Source organism: Artemia sp. Qi Xiang Cuo, chromosome 12 (assembly GCF_049724085.1).
Source record: "Artemia sp. Qi Xiang Cuo chromosome 12, ASM4972408v1, whole genome shotgun sequence".
In the NCBI taxonomy this organism is placed as follows: Eukaryota; Metazoa; Arthropoda; class Branchiopoda; order Anostraca; family Artemiidae; genus Artemia; species Artemia sp. Qi Xiang Cuo.
Genome location: NC_142805.1, coordinates 53,308,322 through 53,329,883, shown reverse-complemented (window position 1 = coordinate 53,329,883; position 21,562 = coordinate 53,308,322). Strand labels below are relative to the sequence as shown.

The 21,562-nt window shown below is 37.3% G+C and overlaps 4 protein-coding genes across 4 annotated transcripts in view; 3 read left to right on the top strand and 1 right to left on the bottom strand.

Annotated features, from left to right (window-relative positions):
- LOC148946272 (protein EFR3 homolog cmp44E-like) overlaps positions 1-19,740 on the top strand; it is a 44,909-nt gene extending 25,169 nt beyond the window's left edge. Inside the window, exons 5-8 of the mRNA XM_089097902.1 lie at positions 243-418; positions 2,625-2,853; positions 11,117-11,245; positions 19,606-19,740. Of these exons, the coding sequence (XP_088954028.1) occupies positions 243-418; positions 2,625-2,853; positions 11,117-11,245; positions 19,606-19,710 (639 nt within the window). The 3' untranslated portion in view covers positions 19,711-19,740. The remainder of the gene's footprint in view (positions 1-242; positions 419-2,624; positions 2,854-11,116; positions 11,246-19,605) is intronic.
- Positions 1-21,562, bottom strand: part of Pngl (N-glycanase Pngl) — a 492,631-nt gene that overhangs the window by 154,848 nt on the left and 316,221 nt on the right. The window lies entirely within an intron of this gene.
- Positions 1-21,562, top strand: part of LOC148946270 (uncharacterized) — a 279,226-nt gene that overhangs the window by 35,040 nt on the left and 222,624 nt on the right. The window lies entirely within an intron of this gene.
- The window catches only part of LOC148946271 (uncharacterized), a 29,210-nt gene continuing 27,273 nt past the window's right edge, over positions 19,626-21,562 (top strand). The window contains exon 1 of the mRNA XM_089097903.1: positions 19,626-19,885. Within this exon, the coding sequence (XP_088954029.1) occupies positions 19,760-19,885 (126 nt within the window). The 5' untranslated portion in view covers positions 19,626-19,759. The remainder of the gene's footprint in view (positions 19,886-21,562) is intronic.

The following is a 21,562-nucleotide window of genomic DNA, read 5'->3' as shown; positions in this document are numbered from 1 at the left end:
TAATCCATTAAACTCTTTTTAAGTGCACTGATGAAAACAAATCATACAAATAACATGAATATTATGGTTCTTTATGCTGTCTGTCATAAAAAGTTTCCAACCAAAGCTGTTTTAAAAGCTGCAAGATAGGAGAAATAGGATACGGCCTTGGATTGCCTTCTGATTACCCCTGGATACGGCCTTGAGTTGCAATTTTTGAGCGCTTGAGCGCTTTTGTTACAATTTTTGTGTTTGCTTTTTAGGTTGCTGAGCACTACAAAACGGTGCAGCTTCATAGCATCTTTAAGAATGACCTTGTTGCAGAAAAACTAACGTATGGTCTACTATCACCTGACATAGCAACAAGACTTCTGGCTCATCAAGTTCTACATTCACTTTTAGATAGACACGGAAACGTAGATAGGGTAAAAAAGGTCAGGTAGGCGAATTTCTAACGTTCATGCTCTTGGAAAGGTATATTGGAGTCCATATTACATTTGTTTTGCACTGTGGAAGTACACTTATAAAGTTTATATTTTTGTGCTATCCCTCATATTGTGTGGTTTCGAATGAACTGTCCACCTAGCCGATTTTATGTCCTTCGGAACGAGCGTTTGAGTTTTGGTGTTGCCAATCATTGTTTTGGGACTTGGGTCCTTTCTGGGACTCAGTAAAGTTGATCGCCGTGAGTCTGGGGAGCTTACAGTTAAACACTTCAAAAGGTTACCAAATGTGTCCAAAATGTTAGGGTTGGTGACTGTTTCTTTTTTTTCATTGAACATACCAAAACGGTGTTTTGCATTGAAAATACCATAAAGGTGTTCCTAAAAATCTAGGAGGGTGGCGGCCAATAAATTCAAACTGGTATTTTATTTAGGCTTTCGCATAATTTATTTTTATAAAACTGGTTACTTACTTCTCTAACTACTCCTAAAATTGACAGTTTACTTGTTTAATAGAAAAGCACCGTTTTCTCTCATATAATCCCGAAATGGATGGTTACGGGTGCATGAGTCTGGGGTGCTTTCGGTTAAATAAGTTCCTATGTTAAATCTGATTCAGATTCTTGGTGAGGTGTTAAACGTCTCGTTCTACTCTTGTCAAGAGAATGCGCTTCAGGAGCGGGGCCGTTTTTATAAAGCCCTCCGAAAGAGTTCTTAGTATCATTATTTGTGAAAAAAAACAAAAAAACATCGAGAAGTCGTTTATTTTGTCCATGATGATTATCCTTTTATTAGACAGTAATTGTGAAGACTTATAAAAAAAATTTCAGTGAAAGGGGAAAAAAAGAGACAAGAATGAGAAGAAAAAATCAGGTTGTGAAATTTTTTCAACCTTCGCTTGTTTTTCCAAAGGAATATAATAAAGAAAATGTATATCAGTAAAACAGGGAAAAAGAGAAAGGGGGAGAAGAAAACATCAGATAGTAAAATATACCTCTTTTTCTCTTTATTTCAACCTTTTCTTGTTTTTGAAAAGAAATAAAATAAAGAAAATGTATGTCAGTAAAAGAGGGAAAAAGAGAAAGGTGAAGAAGGAAAAAATCAGGTATTAAAATATACATCTTTTCCTCTTTTTTTCAACCTTATCTTGTGTTTGGAAAGAAATATAATAAAGAAAATATATATCAGTAAAACAAATAAAAAGAGAAAGGGGGAGAAGAAAAAAATCAGATAGTAAAATATACCTCTTTTTTCAATCTTTTCTTGTTTTTGTAAAGAAATATAACAAAGAAAATAGATATCAGTAAAAGAGGGAAAAAAAGAAAGGGGAAGAAGAAAAAATCAGATAGTAAAATGTACTTTATTTTCTCTTTTTTTCAACCTTTTCTTGTTTTTGCAAAGAAATATAATAAAGAAAATAGATATCCGTAAAAGAGGGAAAAAAAGAAAGGGAGATAAGAAAAAATCAGATAGTAAAATATACCTCTTTTTCTCTTTTTTTTTCAATGTTTTATTGTTTTTGCAAAGAAATAGAATAAAGAAAATGTATATCATTCAAAGAGGTAAAAAGAGAAAGGAGGAGAAGAAAAAAAAAATCAGATAGTAAAATATACATTTTTTTGATCTTTTTTTAAACTTTTTTGTTTTTGCAAAGAAATATAATAAAGAAAATAGATATAATTAAAAGAAGGAAAAAAAAGAAAGGGGGAGAATATAATAAATCAAGTAAAATGTACCTCTTTTTCCAACTTCTTCTTGTTTTTGCAAAGAAATAAAACAAAGAAAATAGATAACAGTCAAAGAGAGAAAAAAGAGAAAAGCAGAGAAGAAAAAGAATCAGATAGTAAAATTTACCTCTTTTTCTATTTCTTTTTAAACCTCCTCTTGTTTTATCAAAGAAATAAAATAAAGAAAATAGATAACAGTAAAAGAGGGTAAAGAGAGAAAAGGGTAAAAATCTAATTGTGAAAAAAGGGCAAAAAGACAAAAATTGATTGGGAAATAGACATTTTTTAGTGCTTTCTGATTTTACTGTAGTAGCTTACGCAAAAAGAAAAAAACGAAAAGAGAAATAGGAGAAAGAAGAAAGCAAATGCCAGTGAAATAGACACCCAAAATTGCGTTTTTTTAAGATCCCTGGTTTAGTTAAAATAAATTAATAAAAAGCCATGGTCAGCTTATATCAAGTTCTTCCTTTTTTAGCCTGAAATTGGAAGATACAAGTTTTAATTTTGCCTCACCTGGGCGCTCTGATATCATCTTTTTCCGGAAATACGGCAAAGAGCTGTTGGAAACATGCTATTCTAGTATGACGCTAGAATTGAATATGAAATGCATTGAATTTGTTTACACCACCTTTGCCCTGATGATCCTTGAAATAAGCTGTGAAGAAACCGCCGTGGATTTCGTACACTGTATCATTTCCTTCCAGGTAAGGACTTAGAAAATTAGACATTTCTATGGAATATTTTTATATACAAATACTTATTTATATGCAGTTTTACAATTCACACACTGCTTGTCAGACTTTCCTTGCATAAACATAATCAGACTTCCGCCTAATCGTAAACTTGTCCTAAATCCTTAGATATTCCTAACATACCGTTTACTTTACGATGCTATTGTAAAGAAATGTCAATATTGATGACTAATGTAAGTTTTTTTTTCAATTATTCCCTTCGAGTCTGTTTTTGTATTTGTTTTGTATCACTTATTTCCATGTAAGGACATAGAAATTGGAAAAATTAATTAATTTTAATGTGATATGTTTATATACAATTATATATTTGTAAGCAATGTAATGGTTCATAAACAGCTAGTCAGACCTTCCTTTCATAAAAATCTATTTACTCATCAACCCATTCCCAAATCCTTTCTGAATAATAGATTATCCTAACGTAGCGGCTATTTTGCGACGTTATTTTAACGCAAGGTCAATATTGCTTAATAATGTAAGTTTTTTCATCATTTCCTTTGAGTTTTTTTGTAAAAGTTGTTTGTATCATTTATTACCAGATAAGGACATAGAAAATTAAGAATATTAAACTATTTATATGCAATATATTTATATACAGTTACATATTTATATGCAGTTCTATATTAAAGATAATACATCTACATCTTGTTTATTTCTGCGCTGATAAATACATGTGCTTCTATGAATCCTCTCTAATCGTAAACTTGGTCTAAACTCTTCTGAAATAATAGATGTTGTTAATGTATATAAACTAGAAAACCTAGAGATGGATGTAAATGAAAATTAAATTGCATGAATTAAATGGACGTAAATCAGTGTATTAACTCGCAATAAAATGAATTGCATATGTTACCGTTAATGTCCGAAATCTGGTTAATTTCGGACATTAACCGGTGAATGGCCAGAATTTCTTATTCTCTGTTTGGATTCATTAAGCATTGATAATCAGCTTTTTCAGTCTTGTGCAAGCTATTTCAGTCTTATGCAAGTTAGGCTAGATTATTTTTAGTTTAGTTTAGGTTAGGTTAAATTTGGTTATAAATATCAGAAATGGGTTAAAAACCTAACCTAACCCGTCGTTAACATTCACCAATTTTGGGACATTCGCGGCAACATATATATTGAACTGCTTCATTTTGCGGTTTAAGCGAGGAAAAACCATTTTTCCCCATGAAAGTTGAGATAAATTACTATTTTAATAAAGAATTCCATATATATAAAAAAAAAAAAAAAATTAGATTCGCTATCGTAGTTATAGTGGTAGCTGCAACCTAGTAATGAACAAATCTCGGCCAATATTAACCCAAATTAATTATTTTGATACCAAATCGCATCGAAATAAAACTTACATTGTTGGAATCACTAAGGCTGAAAACAAAATACATGAAAAATCCATTCCCCTGGCTTCAACAACAAGGAAAATTATTTTTTGAATTTGAAGCACTTATGTGGCTTTTTTTTTCTCTATACGGCTAACGGGACACTGGGACACCATAGGGAGCTGTTTAAGGGCTCATGTTAAAGTAAATTACTACATCTACTCGCTTTTATAATTAACAAATATCAAAATAGGTCAGCAATATTTTGAAGTCGTTTGAACGACTCAAATACTCCGTAAAAATGTATTCACCATAAATCCCACCTTACATTCTCTTTAAATATAAGAAAATATTGCTTGCATTCATTACAAGTACCTTGGTTCTTCTCCCTGATATTGGTATAAATGACCCTTGAAAAATTGAAATTACTGACCTAAAAAGTGCTTGTTCCGCATCTTCACACACACATATATATATATATATATATATATATATATATATAGAGAGAGAGAGAGAGAGAGAGAGAGAGAGAGAGAGAGAGAGAGAGAGAGAGAGAGAGAGAGAGAGAGAGAGAGAGAGAGAGAGAGAGAGAGAGAGAGAGAGAGAGAGAGAGAGAGAGAGAGAGAGAGAGAGAGAGAGAGAGAGAGAGAGAGAGAGAGAGAGAGAGAGAGAGAGAGAGAGAGAGAGAGAGAGAGAGAGAGAGAGAGAGAGAGAGAGAGAGAGAGAGAGAGAGAGAGAGAGAGAGAGAGAGAGAGAGAGAGAGAGAGAGAGAGAGAGAGAGAGAGAGAGAGAGAGAGAGAGAGAGAGAGAGAGAGAGAGAGAGAGAGAGAGAGAGAGAGAGAGAGAGAGAGAGAGAGAGAGAGAGAGAGAGAGAGAGAGAGAGAGAGAGAGAGAGAGAGAGAGAGAGAGAGAGAGAGAGAGAGAGAGAGAGAGAGAGAGAGAGAGAGAGAGAGAGAGAGAGAGAGAGAGGGAGGGAAGAATGGGGTAGAGGGAAAGAAAGGGCGAGATGTAGAGAGAGAGGAGCAGGAGGTAGAAAGGAGGAAAGATAGAGAGGGGGTGAGAGAAAAAGGGAGAGGTTGTGAAGTAACAAGGAGAGTGAGACATGAAATCTGAACGTTAGAAATGGTTAGATTGGAATTTACAAAACCATATATATATATATATATATATATATATATATATATATATATATATATATATGATGACGCCATCTATAGTATATTCAAGGCTGTTGTGTCTGAGTTTGCATCTTGGCTGGTAACTTGGAAAAAGTTTCTGAATTATTTTGAGGTCTTTTCTTGTTGTTGTTTATACTCTAAAATTAGTCTTTTTGTCAATTAGTATTTGTATGACCTTCTCCAATTGATAGAATAAGCCCTCTTCACTGGGTATTCTCACCAGCGCCATCTTTTTTCTCGGGTAGATTGGCACGCCATCTACAGTTTCAATTTTATATTGTGCCATTTTTGATTCTTTATCGGTAAGAAGTGTACTGGGAACTAGCAGAAGAGGGGAAGGAACCTCCCGCAAGCGACGTATTGTACCCGCCGGTATTAAGTTACCCGTAAATTGCGGGGAACAGTTGAGGGGGTCCTTACACTTCCCTTGTTCCTAGGTTCCTTTGTTGCCGAGCTGTATTACATTTCGTACGAAGATGCCGCCCGATCGACTAGTCCTGAATGCGGTTTTAAATTTTGCTGTACGGGCAAGGAGTACAGGAAATACGTCTGCTGACATTATCCAAACTGGTTGCGGATTTTTTCCTGAAGAGAAAATTAATGAAGCAAAGAAGTTTATTTGGTCCGAGGGACAGATGTCTACCCGCCAAACGGATAGGCAGAAGAAAGCGGATACGTTTGCGGACATTCTGAAAGTGTTGGATTACTGTGATAAGAATAATGTCCAGCTACCGAAGTTCGTCATATATGAGCCGGATGAAGTACCCTCTATTCCTGGCGAGGTTACAGCGACTCTTTCGCGCAAAGTAAATGACTTGTGCCTAGAGTTCCGGAATTTCGTCTCAGCCCAAAGCTACGCTGTTCCGAGTATGTCTGCAACTACTGAAGTTTCTATCAACAGTGTCTCTATCAATAATGGTCATGCTCATGTCAGTACTAAGCCATCCTATGCCGTTGTACTGAAAGACCTACCAGAGACTCTAGACAACCCAATTGCTCGTAAGGGTTTCGTGGATAGTTTATGTCCAAATTCTGACGACATTAGCGAACTTCGCAAGACTAAACAGGACTGGAAGCTCTACGTCAAGTCGAAGGCGACTGCAGAGAAGATTATGGAAAATATGAGGTCTAGGACACCCACGGTTACAGCGTCACTGAAGGAGCGCTTGTTCATCGGAGTTCTAAAACGAGTCCCAAATAGTATGTCCCACACGGATGTCGAAACTATTGTCCCAAATGCCGTAAAAGCAGTGGAAATAGGAAAATACGAACATTCGAAAGTATTCAAGGTGTACTTTGAATCCAGAAAGAATCTAGACCGTTTTCTCGCGGACTCCGTCCGCGTTGGCTACGAGAAGCTGCCTGCCGAGGAATTTAATTTCCTACCGAAACGTTGCTACTCCTGTCATGGACTCGGTCATGTGGCGGCAGATTGCGCCGCATCTCCCATCTGTGGCCGCTGTGGTGGCACTGACCACGTCTCTAGTAAGGACAATAAGTACAACAACGATATGTTCTGTATCACATGTAAAAAAAGAGGTCATACATGTTACAGTGTTCGGTGCCCTTCAAATAGACCTACCCCAGCGAAGAAATGAATCGAGGACCCTTAGCCTCTTATGCGATTGCCTCGTGGAATATAAATGGAAATCTGTTAAGTCGGTCTGTGTTTTTGAAGGACTTTTTATCGAAGTGTGACATAGTGTGTATTCAAGAACATTTTGCAAACACTTTGAGCCTGAGCCTTTTGGAACTATCAACTAATCACAAAGTGTTCTCGGTTGCTGCGCGCCGCTCTCAGTCTCATGGCCGGCCATGTGGTGGTCTAGCGACTTACGTGAAGTCATGTTTTACTTCTTCTGTCTTTGATTCAGCAAGTGACTTTTTAGCGGTTAGAATCCAGAATGTGGTTGTGCTGAATGTATACTTACCCACGAACTATCGCGATGACCGTTCTGAGAGACTTTTTGCCATTAGTGTCGCTCGTTTATCTAAGTGCTTGGGAAAAATAAAAGAGCAGGGCTTATGCTGCATCGTGACTGGTGACTTCAATTGTGACCTAACTGACTCACTTAATTCTTCTGGTGATTCTGTTCGTCCAAGTATTATCTTCGGTCTGTTTGATGATGATTACTTGGTTGCGCCGAAGAATAAGAGTTTTACTTACGTCCATAATTCGGGTAGCACATCTAATTTAGACCATGTTTGTCACACGCGATCTGTAACTATTGTGGAAGTTGGTGTTAGTGATTCTAGTTTTACGTCAGATCATTTTCCTCTGTTTTTTAGTGCTCGGTTTGATGATGTCGGTCCTTCTTTTATCCCGTTTGCTAAAAAGCGATCTGTGTTTTATATTAGTGATTGGGATAGGGCGTCATCTGATCTCTTCCAGAATGCGTGTAATGATATTCTGGCGAAAATTCGCGTACCGTTTGATTTATTAATGCGGAGTTCAAAACAGAATATGCGGGATTCTCGAATTCGGCTGAATCTATATTGTAGTGAACTTACTCATGCCCTATCCCTTGCAGAAAAATCGGTGGTACCCATTAGGCGAGTAAAATCTGGAACCGAAGAGCCCGGTTGGTCAACTAATAGTAACTTGCGCAATGCTTGCTTTTCTGCTAAATTTTGGCTCTCGGTCTGGATTGAAGCAGATAAGCCGCGGGATGGGTGGCTGAGAAAACTGTACATCTATACGAAACGTCAGTTTGCAAAGCAGCTCTCTTTGCATCGGAATTCGATTATTTCGTCTTGTTCGGAAGAAGTTCGGTCGCGGCCTAATAAGCTGTGGTCTAGTCTTGTGAAAGAAGCGCCAAGTCAAACCCCGTCTCTTATACCACTTTCTTCATGGATTGAGCATTATAAAAAAGAATTTTCTGCTCCGGATCCCCATCTTCAAAATAGTTATAAAGCGAGACTCTAAGATTTCTTTGAGCATGCATCTAGTCCGGGACCGATTATTACAAAGAGTCTGATTATTTCTGCAATTGGGAAACTGAAGAAAAAAAAATCTAGAGGATATGATGGGATTTCTGCAAAACATTTGTCGTTGTGTGGGGGTATGTTTATTGAGCATTTGGTCCTCCTTTACCAAATGATATTTAATTTGGGAATTGTGCCCGAGTCTTTTTCAATTGGATGTCTGACTCCTATCCCAAAGAAAAATAAACCTCCTTCCGATTGTTCGTCTTTTCGCCCAATAACGGTTTCAACTGTTTTTTGTAAAATATTTGAAAATCTGATTATTGAGGAGCTTCGTACTAAATGTACAGTTCAGGCCCATCAGTTCGGTTTTCAGTCTCGCCTCGGATGCGGCCATGCTCTTTCTGCTTTAGTATCCGCTTTAGTTGACGCAGAAGACCGCGGTGAAAGCATCGCTTTAGCCACTCATGATGTAAGGCGCGCGTTTGATTCGCTTCTCCACGAGGAGATTATACTGGATATGGGTTTGGCCGGTGTTGATCCCTGCTCTCTAGCCCCACTGGCTGACATGTATGAAAATCTAAAAGCGGAACTTAAACTTCCTTTACCAGCGAGTGAGTGCACTAGCCTGTTGAATGATGTTGCTGTTTCTCCGCGTGGTAATCCCCTTCTCCCGGTAAAGAATGGGGTAAGACAAGGTGCCATTTCGTCACCGACAGCATTTAATAACAGTATCGTAAAGCCGCAATCGAAGTCACTTATGACTTACATTCTGCGCGGTGTTGATTTATCTTTGATTGGTTATGCGGACGATGTACTGAACCTGAGCCGCTTTCTGCAAGGACTAGAAGATAATTTTACTCGACTACAACAAGAGTATGCTCAGATTGGACTTCAGTTTAATGCCGACAAGTCTGAAGTACTGCTGTATATTCGAAATCTGATGCTGGTCGAAGCATCACACTTGGTGTTTCTACTGTTGGGCTCGCCGGTGGCATTGTATATCTGGGCCTTCCTATTGGACGGTCAATACTAGAGACGCGGCGGTTACTGCTTTCTCATTTTCAGAAGCGGGTTTCATTTACGTATATCCGTATTGTGGCAAATAAGCGGAAGTTTGACCGTCGTCTGCTGGCCCGGGTGTACAATGCTATGGTTTTGCCTCATTATTTGTACCTCAGCCCATTCTGGCGTATATTTACGGCTACAGATAGACTGAAATTGCGTTCAGTGTACTACAAGTATGCAAAGTTTTTGTTGCGTTTACCACCATGGACAAGCAATCGATATGTTTCGCATCGGTACGGCATCATGAATCCTGAAGAAGCTATCCTAGCGCAGATTACTCGATATAATTTGACACTTAAGTCCCATCCCTGGGCTATGATTCTCCAGCAGTAGTTGGCATAAGCTGTTGGTTGTTGTGTTTGTTTTTTTTTTTTTTTTTTTTTTTTGTTTTTTTAAGTAGAAATAGTGTTTTTGCGTTTTTTTTCTTGTCTTTTGTTGTGCTCCATCTGTTTTTAATTGATGGGTAATAAATGCATTTATTTATTTATTTATATATATATATATATATATATATATATATATATGAATTAGGTATCTATTCTGGTATTCCACTTAACAGTTGCAAACAAAACTCTTTTTCCCCTCCTGTAATTTATGAAAAAAAATGTCTCTATTCCACTTTACTGCTATCATGAGTATAGAAGATATGTTTCAAGAAACTTAAATTTGGATGATTCACACCTTAATAAAGAAATGACTTTGTTGATGATTGAATATCATTTTTAAGCAAGACTTGACTGCTAAAAATTTTGAAGACGAACTCTCAATCTACCCTATAAGAAACAATCACAATTATGTTTTAGGCCGCACATTGTCCATTTTACTCGCAGTAGAAGGAGGGGTTGTTAGAACCACTCTGGTGAAAATATAGGTGGAGGTTTATCTGGTATTATATTATAATGTTTTTTCTAAATGATCTACTCTGGTATCGATTGGTTTATATGGTACCTGAAGTATCTTTTCTGATATCGATTGCTTTCTATGGTACCTGAAGTTTCTAATCTGATATCGATTGGTATCTGTGGTACATATAGTATCTACTCTGATATCGATTGGTCTATATGGTATCTGAGGTATCCTCTCTGATATAAATTGGTATCTATGGTATCTATGGTTTCTACTCTAGTATCGATTGGTATCTGTGGTACCTGAGGTATCTACTCTGGTATCGATTGGTATCTGTGGTATCTGAGGTATCTACTCTGATATCGATTGGTATCTGTGGTACCTGAGGTTTCTACTCTGGTATCGATTGGTATCTGTGGTATCTAAGGTATCTACTCTGATATCGATTGGTATCTGTGGTACCTGAGGTATCTACTCTAGTTATTGATCAATGAAAATCCTATGCATTGAGTTTGGATGTTTCACAACGCTTTTTCCTTTACTAAAAAAAAAGTATTTGGCCTTAGTGTTTCGTTTATTTCCTTATACTGGCCATACTGGCACACCGAAATATCTGGACTTTTGTACTTGTTTTTTCAATGTCTAAATAAATGGATTTATCCCCATTTGAAAGTTTATTTGTTCGTCGTAGAACGGCAGTGTGGTCTAAGAAAACAGCACCTAATTAAAAGGTGTTACGTCGAAAATGCTGGCACATAAATTAAAGGTGAAATAAATTTGAGAAATTTTTTGCGTGTGCGGCTGACAGTTTTAAGTCATATTTGTTGTTCATGGTTAAATGAATCAAAATTTGCACACTGTCTTATTTTTGTTTATTTTTAGGATTTGGCTATTAGCACAGCAGATATGGATGCAAAAATGCAAAGTATGATTCATTCAATAACAATATGTCTCTTATCATTGCTTTCGCTTGGTCTGAAAATTGAAAAGCTTAAGACATATACCTGTGAAGTAAGTTAATATGTTGTTAATGGTATGTTACCAATACTGTCAGTATTATAAAGTATTAACATGATAAAATCATTGTTAATTTTATTTAATGTTATATAGGTTATGTTATCCTACCATTAATGCTTACATATTAAAATTAATATTATGTTGTTCATGTTACCCGTGAAGTAAGTCAATATGTTGATAAAATTATGTTACCATTACTGTCAACATCATAACGTTTTAAAATGATAACATCATTGTTAATGTTATTCAATGTTACTTAATTTATGTTATGTTACCATTACTGTCAACATTATAATGTTTTAACAAGATAACATCATTTTTAATGTTATATTATGTCACATAGTTTATGTTAAGTTGTTCATGTTCAGGCCAGGATTTACCAATTGGCCCACCAGGCCGGGCCTTAGGGGTGTACAATGCCGGGGGCGTAATAAATTATCATTGTGTTATTGTTTCTTATCAAAAACTGGACTGATGTGACTTATCGGCAAAGTGGCAGGTTGACTCCGTTGCCGCGCTGCCTATTCACAGAAAAGTGATTTTAAGCCAACACAGGAATTCCGTGGCAGCTTATATACTGTCAGTTGTGTCCCAAGAGTGGCAGCTGAAAGTTCTGTATTAACTCTCTCTTTCGTTACTTTTGGGTCATTAGTTGCGTTCTGTTCAGTGCTTCAACTTTTCCCCGAAACTCTCGCAAAACGGAACGGCAAAAACGCTTGGGCCTAGAAGTGTCAAATCCGGCCCTGTTCATGTTACCCGTGAAGTAAGTTAATGCGTTGTTAAGTAAGTTGTTATTTTAATGTTGTGTTGTTTACTCCATGTCACTGCTAGCCTTATCTGCTTAGGGACGTTCTGTGTAAAATACGCTAAAACTGTTACAAATGTAATATATATATTTGTTGGTTTTTGAAACTTCTAATTTGATTTTGCCGTTAACATCTCTGTTAATGAACATAATTCAATTGAATAACTGTTTTCAGCCAAGCGATTATAAAATAAAGATTAAGTACAATTTGGAAAATTTTAGCCTAGCTGGAATATAACTTAACAAAAATATATCTTGAAATAAAAAAAATAGCTTACCCGGGATCGTGTAACTCATACAGCATTTTCAAAGAAAGGCTTAAAAGAGGGGAACATAATCCCTCAACAATATCAGATTATAATAGATCGGCTGTGATAATTAAAAGTGCGACATATGCCATTTTGGTCGAAAATAAGTAATATATGTGTTATGGGTAAATTAAGCACGATGAATCAAATGGTGCAGTCAGAATTGTCCTATCTTTTACCGTTACGATGATAAAAAGAAACGTAAGCCTCTATGTTGTGTATGTCTTTTTATCAGGGGTTGTTACAATTCAGAAGGACAGAGGAGGATTATTTTACGGAGCTATAAAATGGGGACCTGGCATTCGTCTCTTTTTTGTCAAGGAAAAAGAAGACATAACGCCAGAAAATGGAATAATTTTGATTTTGCTTGGAATACTTAAAATTTAATTTATGCCACTAAAAAGAGCATAAAAAGTTGGTTTAGAATATGTTACCTTTATCCCCATTAGACTAATCCTTCAGATCGACCACAGTCAACAAACTTTTTTCCGTTTTTGGCTCTCCTGAAAAGTAACAAAAATTGCATGTGTCGCACTTTTAATTATCACAGCCTATATGGTCACACAACAAAAAGCCAGTAGAAACATAATGCTGGTTAAACGTTGGCAAGCGAAAATCAGAGCCGCATTTTCAGGCTCAGCGGGTTCGAACACGGGTTGTTCTCGTCTAGTTTCAAGTTTCTAGTTTTGTCTACTTCGTCTAAATTCGGCGGGTTCGAAGTTTCAGCCCCGTATTTGATGCACTAGACGCACTGATTGCACAACGCTTGATACACTAGACGAGAACAACCCGTGTTCGAAGACGGGTTATTGACGGCTCAGCGGGTTCGAACACGGGGTGTTCTCGTCTAGTGCATCAAATGCGGGGTTGAAACTTCGAACCCGCCGAATTTAGACGATAAACTAGAAACTTGAAACTAGACGAGAACAACCCGTGTTTGAACCCGCTGAGCCTGAAAACGCGGCTCAGCACACAGCTCAGTAGCTCTAACATAACAAGATATTTTATGGAGAAAACGTAGGATATCATTGTATGTCATTTTAAATTCACGTAAACCCTTTGGCTCGGTTTTAATAGAGAAAAGAGGAACACTCTTCCAAACGGAACGCTCTTCCTTCGTCGTTTCCTAATAATTGCATTAAAACCGATTGTGAATCTTCATGCTCTTCGGCTTCTGTTTTAAGTTTAAAAATTTTTTGGGAAAATTCTGAACTAGTTTAATTAATTTTGATAACGCTTTTCGTCTGTAAGAATTCAAACGTTAACAATGTGCTGATTCCCAAAGACAAATACTTCTTCAGAGGAAAGCTGCACCTTTCTAAGCTGTTTGGTGTTGTATACTTTTAACTTTTCTTGTGATTTTAAGTTATACGCTATTCGTTTTTAAATATCGCTCCGGCTACTGCCACAAACTGCTTAACTGTATAGGAAGGACGTTCTCATAAAGAGTTTAGTTCACAATTTTTACTATTATTGAGACTTATATGGCTGTTGCAATTTTCTACTTAACCATCTCAAAAAATAGACTTCATTTTCACAGTCCTTGTTACTTTCATAATTATCGCCATGGTACCTTAGTTCCGACAAATTTTATAAACAGTTTTCAGAGAGAAAATTAAAATTGAACCAAGGAAATGGAATGAAAACTCGAATTATTTTTATCCCTAAGCGGAAACAATGCGGACCTAACATTTCACTGGCTAATGACAACATTCTCTCCAGTGACCTAGGTTGTTTTCAGAACGGTGTGACCGAGGAAAATGTCATTTTATTCCTCCCTTATCTGAAAAACCCCGAGAATCAATCTAAAAAATTGTGTTTATCTAAATAATATCCAAACGATGGCTGTGACCGGGACAAGTATTCTCCCTCGCCCCTTTAGCTACGTCACTGTTTCTCTCTTTGAAGATAGGAGATCAAACTTGGAATAGTCTTAATGGTAAAACCAAATCAATCTGTTGGCTATGAAACGTCAAAAATAATTAAACGTGTTTATTGAATAACTATCTGTTTAAAAACAAGAACACACTATGTAAGTATTTTCTACCGAAATTATAAATAACTTAGTCGATTTCTCCCCCAAAAATTTATTGTGGAAACCGAATATTCTTCGGGTGCTGTCTGGTGTATTCAGGTGTATTCAGTGCTTCAGGTGTATATATTAAATACGTTCAAATTATTTACTTTCTATATGGGTCTTTGTACTATGTACTATACGTTTGTATACTATGTGCGACTATATACACTCAGACTTCATTTTTGAATGGTATGGAGAAACATAACTAATATCCCCTGAAATATTAATGACAGTTTAGGTGGACTTACTGTCTATATTGTATGCGTTAATGCTTGATTGGACTAATTATTGTAGGTTATTCTTGTAAAATACTAATTTGACGTTGAAAGTGTTGCATAGTTGCCCAGCCATAGCGCTATTTCATATTTTGGCAATGCATGTTTTAGAAATTTGGTGACCAAGTTTTAAAAGCACAAACTAGGAAAATTGCACAGTTTGGCATCAGTGTGTCCAAAATCGTATGCATAAATTTATGTGGCTAACCAAGCTACTAATGCGACCACTCGTAGTAACCAAGCTGGTAGCAACTAGTACCAACCAAGCTACTGGTTTCTATATTAAATCACGTTAATGGTGCTGCTTGGATAGACTTTCTTGCGGCGGAAGATAGACTCCCCAGAGCACTCCTAGAGTGGCAGCTAGAAAACCCGAAGAAGAGGGAACCCATAACCCAGAGAGAACCCAGAAAACGATTTTTCCGCTTCTACTTATGGGACCTGAAATATATTCACATAATAGTGTCATCCCATTGGAAAGACGTATGAGGGATAACTGAATGATATCAAATTAGTTTTTTTAGAGTTTCAGTTACTATTGAGCTGCTTCGCTCCTTACTTACAGTTCGTTACCAAGAAATGTTTTATTTCTTTTTAACCTTCCTGTAACTTCTAATAAACACTGGATTTTGTGTTTAGTTCGTTTTGACTTTGGATGGCCAATATATTGCAAGAGTACCAATTGGTATTTGCCGACCCTATGCAGATCTTAGAATGTACCATTTACTTATTGAAAGCTGGGCTAATTAGACAATTAGCATATATCACTTTAAATCATCATTTTTAGGTTATATGTTTATAATTTGTGTCTATTGTATACATTTATTCAGGGCCGGATTTAAGTCTTTGGTGACCCTAGGCCCAAGCGTTTTTGGCGCCCATCAGCCAATGCGATTTACAGGAAAATCTCTGAGAATTTGAGGATAGTGGAAGCCCTGAATAGAAGGCAACTGATGAGTGATGATCTAAAATTAATGAGAGAAAGAGGTAATACTGAGTTCTCAGCTGCCATTCTTGGGAGACATCTGACGGTTTTAGCTACGGAATTCCTGTGTTATTTTAAAATCACCTCTCTGTGAATAGGTAGCGCAGTAGCAAAGTGCACCTGACACTTGGACGATAAATCATATCAGTCTAACTTTTATTAAGAAGAACAATTGCTCAGTCATTTTTTTTTTTTTGCCCCTCGGAATTGTGCGCCTGTAGGCCGGGCCTACTGGCTGAGACCGGCCGCAGTCACTTTTTCACTTCTCGTCACTTTTTTTTAGCATGTGTCACTTTTTGTCACTTTTTCACCGTATTTGTCGCTCAAGTATTTTTTTTGTTTTGCTCATATTTTGAGCTTTTTTTTTCAGCAATTTAGTCAACTATGGAATTTTGGACATTCAAGTTCCTAGAAAAGGTAATTTCAATCTTGATAAATAATCCTCCCATTGCTACTCATAGGCCTCCGTTCACTGAGTACCCACCAAATATTGGCTGTGTAGAATGTGGCCATTTTGCCCAGATCCTTAAGCTATGTTCTCAGTATTTGCTTCTCTTGTTGTGTTAGCTTGTTACGTATAGAAGGTACTAATTAAGACCCATAAGTTTAGGGCACGTCGAAACGGAAGAATAGATAAGCGTCTTTCATCGGCTTTATGAGTGTTAGTCGGTGAAAAGGCTTTCTAAATCCATTCTAACACCTGTTATTTTTTCAGGTCATTTTCAGTGATGGGTAAGACGAAATTTTTGGAAAACCGGTTTGGTAGGGAAGACGGCACTGGACGCATAGCGCAAGAGTGGTGGGCGAAGTGTAGTGATGATGACAGCTCATTTTATTGCAAAATATGCTATAAGATATTCAGTTTCCAAAAAGCCAAAAAGTGTTTCAAACTCTTCTTCAACATGCAGCTGAAAAGGAACACAACATGAACTGTGCTAAATCCACTTCAACTCAGACTCACTGGATCAACTTCAACCGAAAACAAGTCACAAGCTGGAAATGCTGTACCAGAGAAGAAGCTTGAGATGTTTTGCGAGAGAGATGTGGCTTCAAAGGCAGAAATGGTCTTGAAGACCATGGCCAGTTCTTTTGCTGCATCTTCGTGTGATGGTGTTGCCGACATCTTTCGAACTAAGTTCCTTGGTTCTGGCCCGTAAGGCTTCCCGTTAAATGCAAAAAAAATGTCGTACTTGTTGGCGGAGGCAATTTGTCCTAATTTTAGGGAAATTTTGGTTGAAGACATCCAGATATCTGACTGTGAACTGGAATATGATGAGACCACAAACGATGCTGGGGTGAAAGAGCTCCAAATAAGGGTCCGGCACTGGTCGAAGGAGCAAAAACTAGTTATTAATCGGTATCTTAAAAAACATATTATTTGGGACATGTTACTAGTAAGGATCTGAGCAAGAAGCTCCTCCAGTGTATAAAAGATGAAGGACGTCCTCTTGAGAGACTTTTGATGCTTACGAGCTCATGGTCAATCTGTGGATAAGAAAGTATGGTAAATTGTTTAATTGGAAAATAAAAGCGGTATTCAAAAGGTCTTTTGAATATAGGTACCTGCAACATCCACGCAGTGCATAATGTGTACCAAAAAGAACTACAGGAACTTGAGAGGGAATTTTCTGATACGATAATTGCTGTTTACCATTTATTCAGTGGTCTACTCGTTGTGACGATTTTAGCCAGTGTCAACTAAAAGTTAAGGCGATATGAGTTCGTAAAGCACCTCCCCACTAGGTGGCTTACCATGGGAGAAGCTGCAAAGCACTTGATCGAACAATGGCCTGCTCCGAGTTAAAAGGGCTTAAAGCACTTTATTTCAAATCCGAAGTATCTGAAATTTTTCAGTCGGCTACGAAAGCCAACAATGAAAGCAGAAATCGAGATTTGTTGTGAGTTCCGCAAATACCTTCACTGTATTTACTGGAGTATTTCAACGACAAGATCCGTTGATTTATGTGCTCAATTTTGAATTGCGTCGCTTATGCACAGTTCTTCTCGGACAGATTGTAGGTGCCGATGATGTCAACCGTTACCCCGTTGTGGGGTTTGAAAGCGTATACAGAACTGCAGAAGTATATCTAAAGCAACCTTTTTGCAATGAGCGGATCCTGTCAGCTTTTGCTGCTTCGAAAGCGACTAAGAAAGATTGGAAACTTTTTTCCCTAGGAATTAGGAAGTGAGTCCTGGTATAGCTGATTCTTTGATTTGGGACGGGGGTCAATTTTTTTACCCTGTAGGCTCAGCCGGAGTTGACCCATCTCTATGGTTAGCCGGAGAAATCTGGAGTAGAAAACACAGGAAGTGTCTGATGATTTGCCCCCAATTACGCATTGCACTCCCGACCAAAGGCATTGAATCAGGTGATCGGTACCTGCCCCACGCAGACAATTGGCCAGCATGCGAAAATGTTTTTTTTGTTTTTTAAGTTTGGAAGCACGTCAAAGTTGCTGTACAGTAATTGTTGGAAAAATGCCCTCTGAACATCGAATTTTTTCCGAAGCTTTAGCTGCTTCAGCCTTCCCAAGCCAGATTCTCAGCCGATGGATCGATGCTCTCTACGTTGCAAGGGAACTTCTGTTGGAGACGAACATAGAAAAACTCCAGGGAGAATGGTTATTATCACAATCGGAGCTTGTGTCATCACCCACGGTACAAGAATCGATAGCAATTGGCAAAAGATTCAAGAACTGAAGACACTAGGTGGGGATGTGAAATATCAGGTCTTGGGTCGAGAAGTTAGAGCAGCTCTTTCGCCCTGCCATGGAGCCGCAAACGTGGAGTAAGGATTTTCTCGTTCAGCTCAGTTGATAACTAGCATGCAAGCCAATTCAGAGGAGAGGTCCCTAAACACTAAAGTTTTTGTTGCTAATGCTGTGCGGAACTATGAGAACAAACCCGAGCTTGTGCCAATCACAAAGAAACTGCAGTGTTTGGTCAGATAAACCAGACTTAACTATGAACTTTACCTTATTGGTCGAAAACAGGATGAATTGGAAAAAGAAAAACAGGAAGCTGAAAAGAAATATGCTGAATTGGTAGTCCAGGACCTGGTACAGCGGAAGCAGAAAATAAAAGAGCTAGAGTCAAAAATAGAGATCACTAAACAGAAGAAAGAAATCGATGAGACTCTTGTGAAAGAAGCAGAAGAACGTCTGAAGAAAGCAGTAGAAGGGAAGGACTTTTTGAACATTTGTTTGGCTCAAAGTAGGCTTGAAGCAGCACTAAAGGGTCGTTCCGAAGAAAGGGAAAAGGCAAATAATGCTGAATCTGTGGAAGTACTTGTTTTGAAGAGGAAATCAGAAATCAAAAGCATTAGAACTGATGACACTAATTATGTGACGTGTAATTCTACCATTGATTTGTTACACTTATTCAGGGACGCGAATCGTACACTTTATTCCTGGTCGCAAACATTCAAAAGTTCTGCTTTACTAAGGTTGTTTGTTGCTTGTACCTTAATCAAAGTTGTTCTTTCATTAAAGTTCTCTTTTTGTATGAGAAAATAAATTAATCTTAGATAATTTAATAGTTCCAGCCTTCTTTTCCGTAACCTCACGGGCTTTCAGAGGGCGATGATGATCATAAGGCAGTAACTGGGACTTGTGTAGTTCATCTGCCAGTGCTGTGAGTGCCTCAAGGTTAATCAATTTTTGTCACTTTTTTTAGTTGTGATAACTAAAGTCACATTTTTTGGGGAGCATCGTTGCGGCCAATCCCTGTACTGGGCCTATGTATAAACTCTGTATTTATTTAGTAGTTTCCATTATTTTTTTAACTATGTATTCAGAATAATATCAATATAATTTATTTTACATACACTTTATGAACTTGCATATTTTTCGCTTTTATGATCAATATTGTTTACTATTTTGTAAATGATGGATATTTAATTTAGGTTGCTGCTATAAGAAGCCGACTTTGCCCAGAAATTTCTGCCACTGGCTGCTTCAACTTTAAAATCTGTTCCTCAAAATATACCAACGGAGTGCTTATTGAGTAGGCAAGATATAGCTGGGATATTTAAACTGATAGGATGGGAGTGTGCGCATATGCAGCTGGCGGATGCTACTCCGCCCATTAGAAACTTTGGAAAGGATCCCATTGGTGCTTCTGCTGATCTAGGTGGAGTTATTCTCGATATAGAATCTCCATATGCTTCCCCACAAACAATGAAGGTAGGTTAGATGTATTTAAAACCCCTTTTTTAAAGAAGAAAAAGTACGAGTCACTGAAAACTAATGGTTATTGTTGTAATATGTATGCTTAATTTTTCTGTATGTCGCTTGTCGCTAATGGCTAGCAAGTCCCTTGGGATAGGAGAAAACAAAGGTGGACACTTGTATGCTACCAAGTAAGGCTCATACACAAAGGGGATAAAAAGAGATACGCAGGCCATACCTTCGAAATATCTCACCCGAGGTAGGTACCAATAGCATAGCCGACTATTGTTGACGGGAAATAAATATTAGTCTTCCACCGTTAATCAGGTTCTTTTTGGGTGTGACTTAAGAGTTTTTCGAGTTCGTAATAATAATTCATAAAGCTAATAAATACTGACGCACTTTTTCACCATCAGGTGAATAAAATCTATGGTTACTTAAACCAAAAATTTATACAAGGGGAAGCCCGAGACAAACCTGCTTACAATGCTGAGCCTGGGGCTATATAGGACGCTATTGTCACGTCTGTAGCCATTATTATATTTAGAATGAGTGTTGAATAGGCTATTGAAAAACATTAATCTTTTCCTTGAACCCGTTTCCCCTCGTGAAATACAGGGTTCGTTTAATCTACTCATTATGTTCCTATATTTTTCGTATAATTGGCCAAATTATCCAGATTTCCCTGGATTTTGATCAAATTGCCCTCTTGAAAATTTAAACCCCGGGTAAAAGGTACTAGCTTCTGTAGTGTTATCCAACTATTCCTTATTTTACAATAGAAATAACAGGTAGACATTTTGGAATGTATTTTACTTTGTAACTTTATTTAATATTTAAGTGCGCCAAAATATTTGTTTAATAAAACAGAATAAAAGCTGGTAAATATTACATGGCTAAAGATTTTTCATGAAAGCATGGAAAGAGCACGGTCTGGATATAGAACGTGCAGAACCAAAGCAAAGAGTAGGCTGTTGAACTTGGAAGCTGTCATCCACATTGTCTTCCAGATTGTCCGGTTTACTGAAAACACACACAAAAAGAATGGAAAATCAGTTTATTTTAGTCAAATTTTTTAAATAATGCTTTTTTCAAAAAATTAGTTATATCTAATTCAAATCTCTAAATAAAAAACTGACGACTTTCATATTCGCAGTTGCTCTGCTCAGGTACGTATGGGGAAACTTAATTTGAAATACGAAAAGCCACCAGTTCGGAAACAAACGTGCAAAATTGGCACACTATATTGAACTTATAAAAATGGAGGGGGAGGGAAAATTTACAGGCTAGAAGACCTTTGCCTCTGTGTGTGTGCCAGGCCGCGCTTCTCCTGATTTTTCTATTCTTTTACTCCATAGGAGCCAAAACTCCCAAGTACACTGTCATGTGTTTTCAGTAGAGCGTATAATTTGTATGTAATCTCGAAGAAAACTTTAAGCCGTGGCAGTCTGCTGTCACAGAAATTAGTCTGTGACAGACTAATTTCTGCACTCTTTTGAAAACTGAATTGTTGCATAAGAAAAAACAAACTTGTCTTGTTTTATCTAGCAGTGGGCAGAATCAAAAACTATTTTATCAGTGATGAACTTAAATTCGAGTTTATCGCGAAAATATCCTGCATATCTCCCTTAATTTTTCGGCGTTCCTACGTATTAGAGCAGCACTTAAGAATAATCCTCAATATATAATATA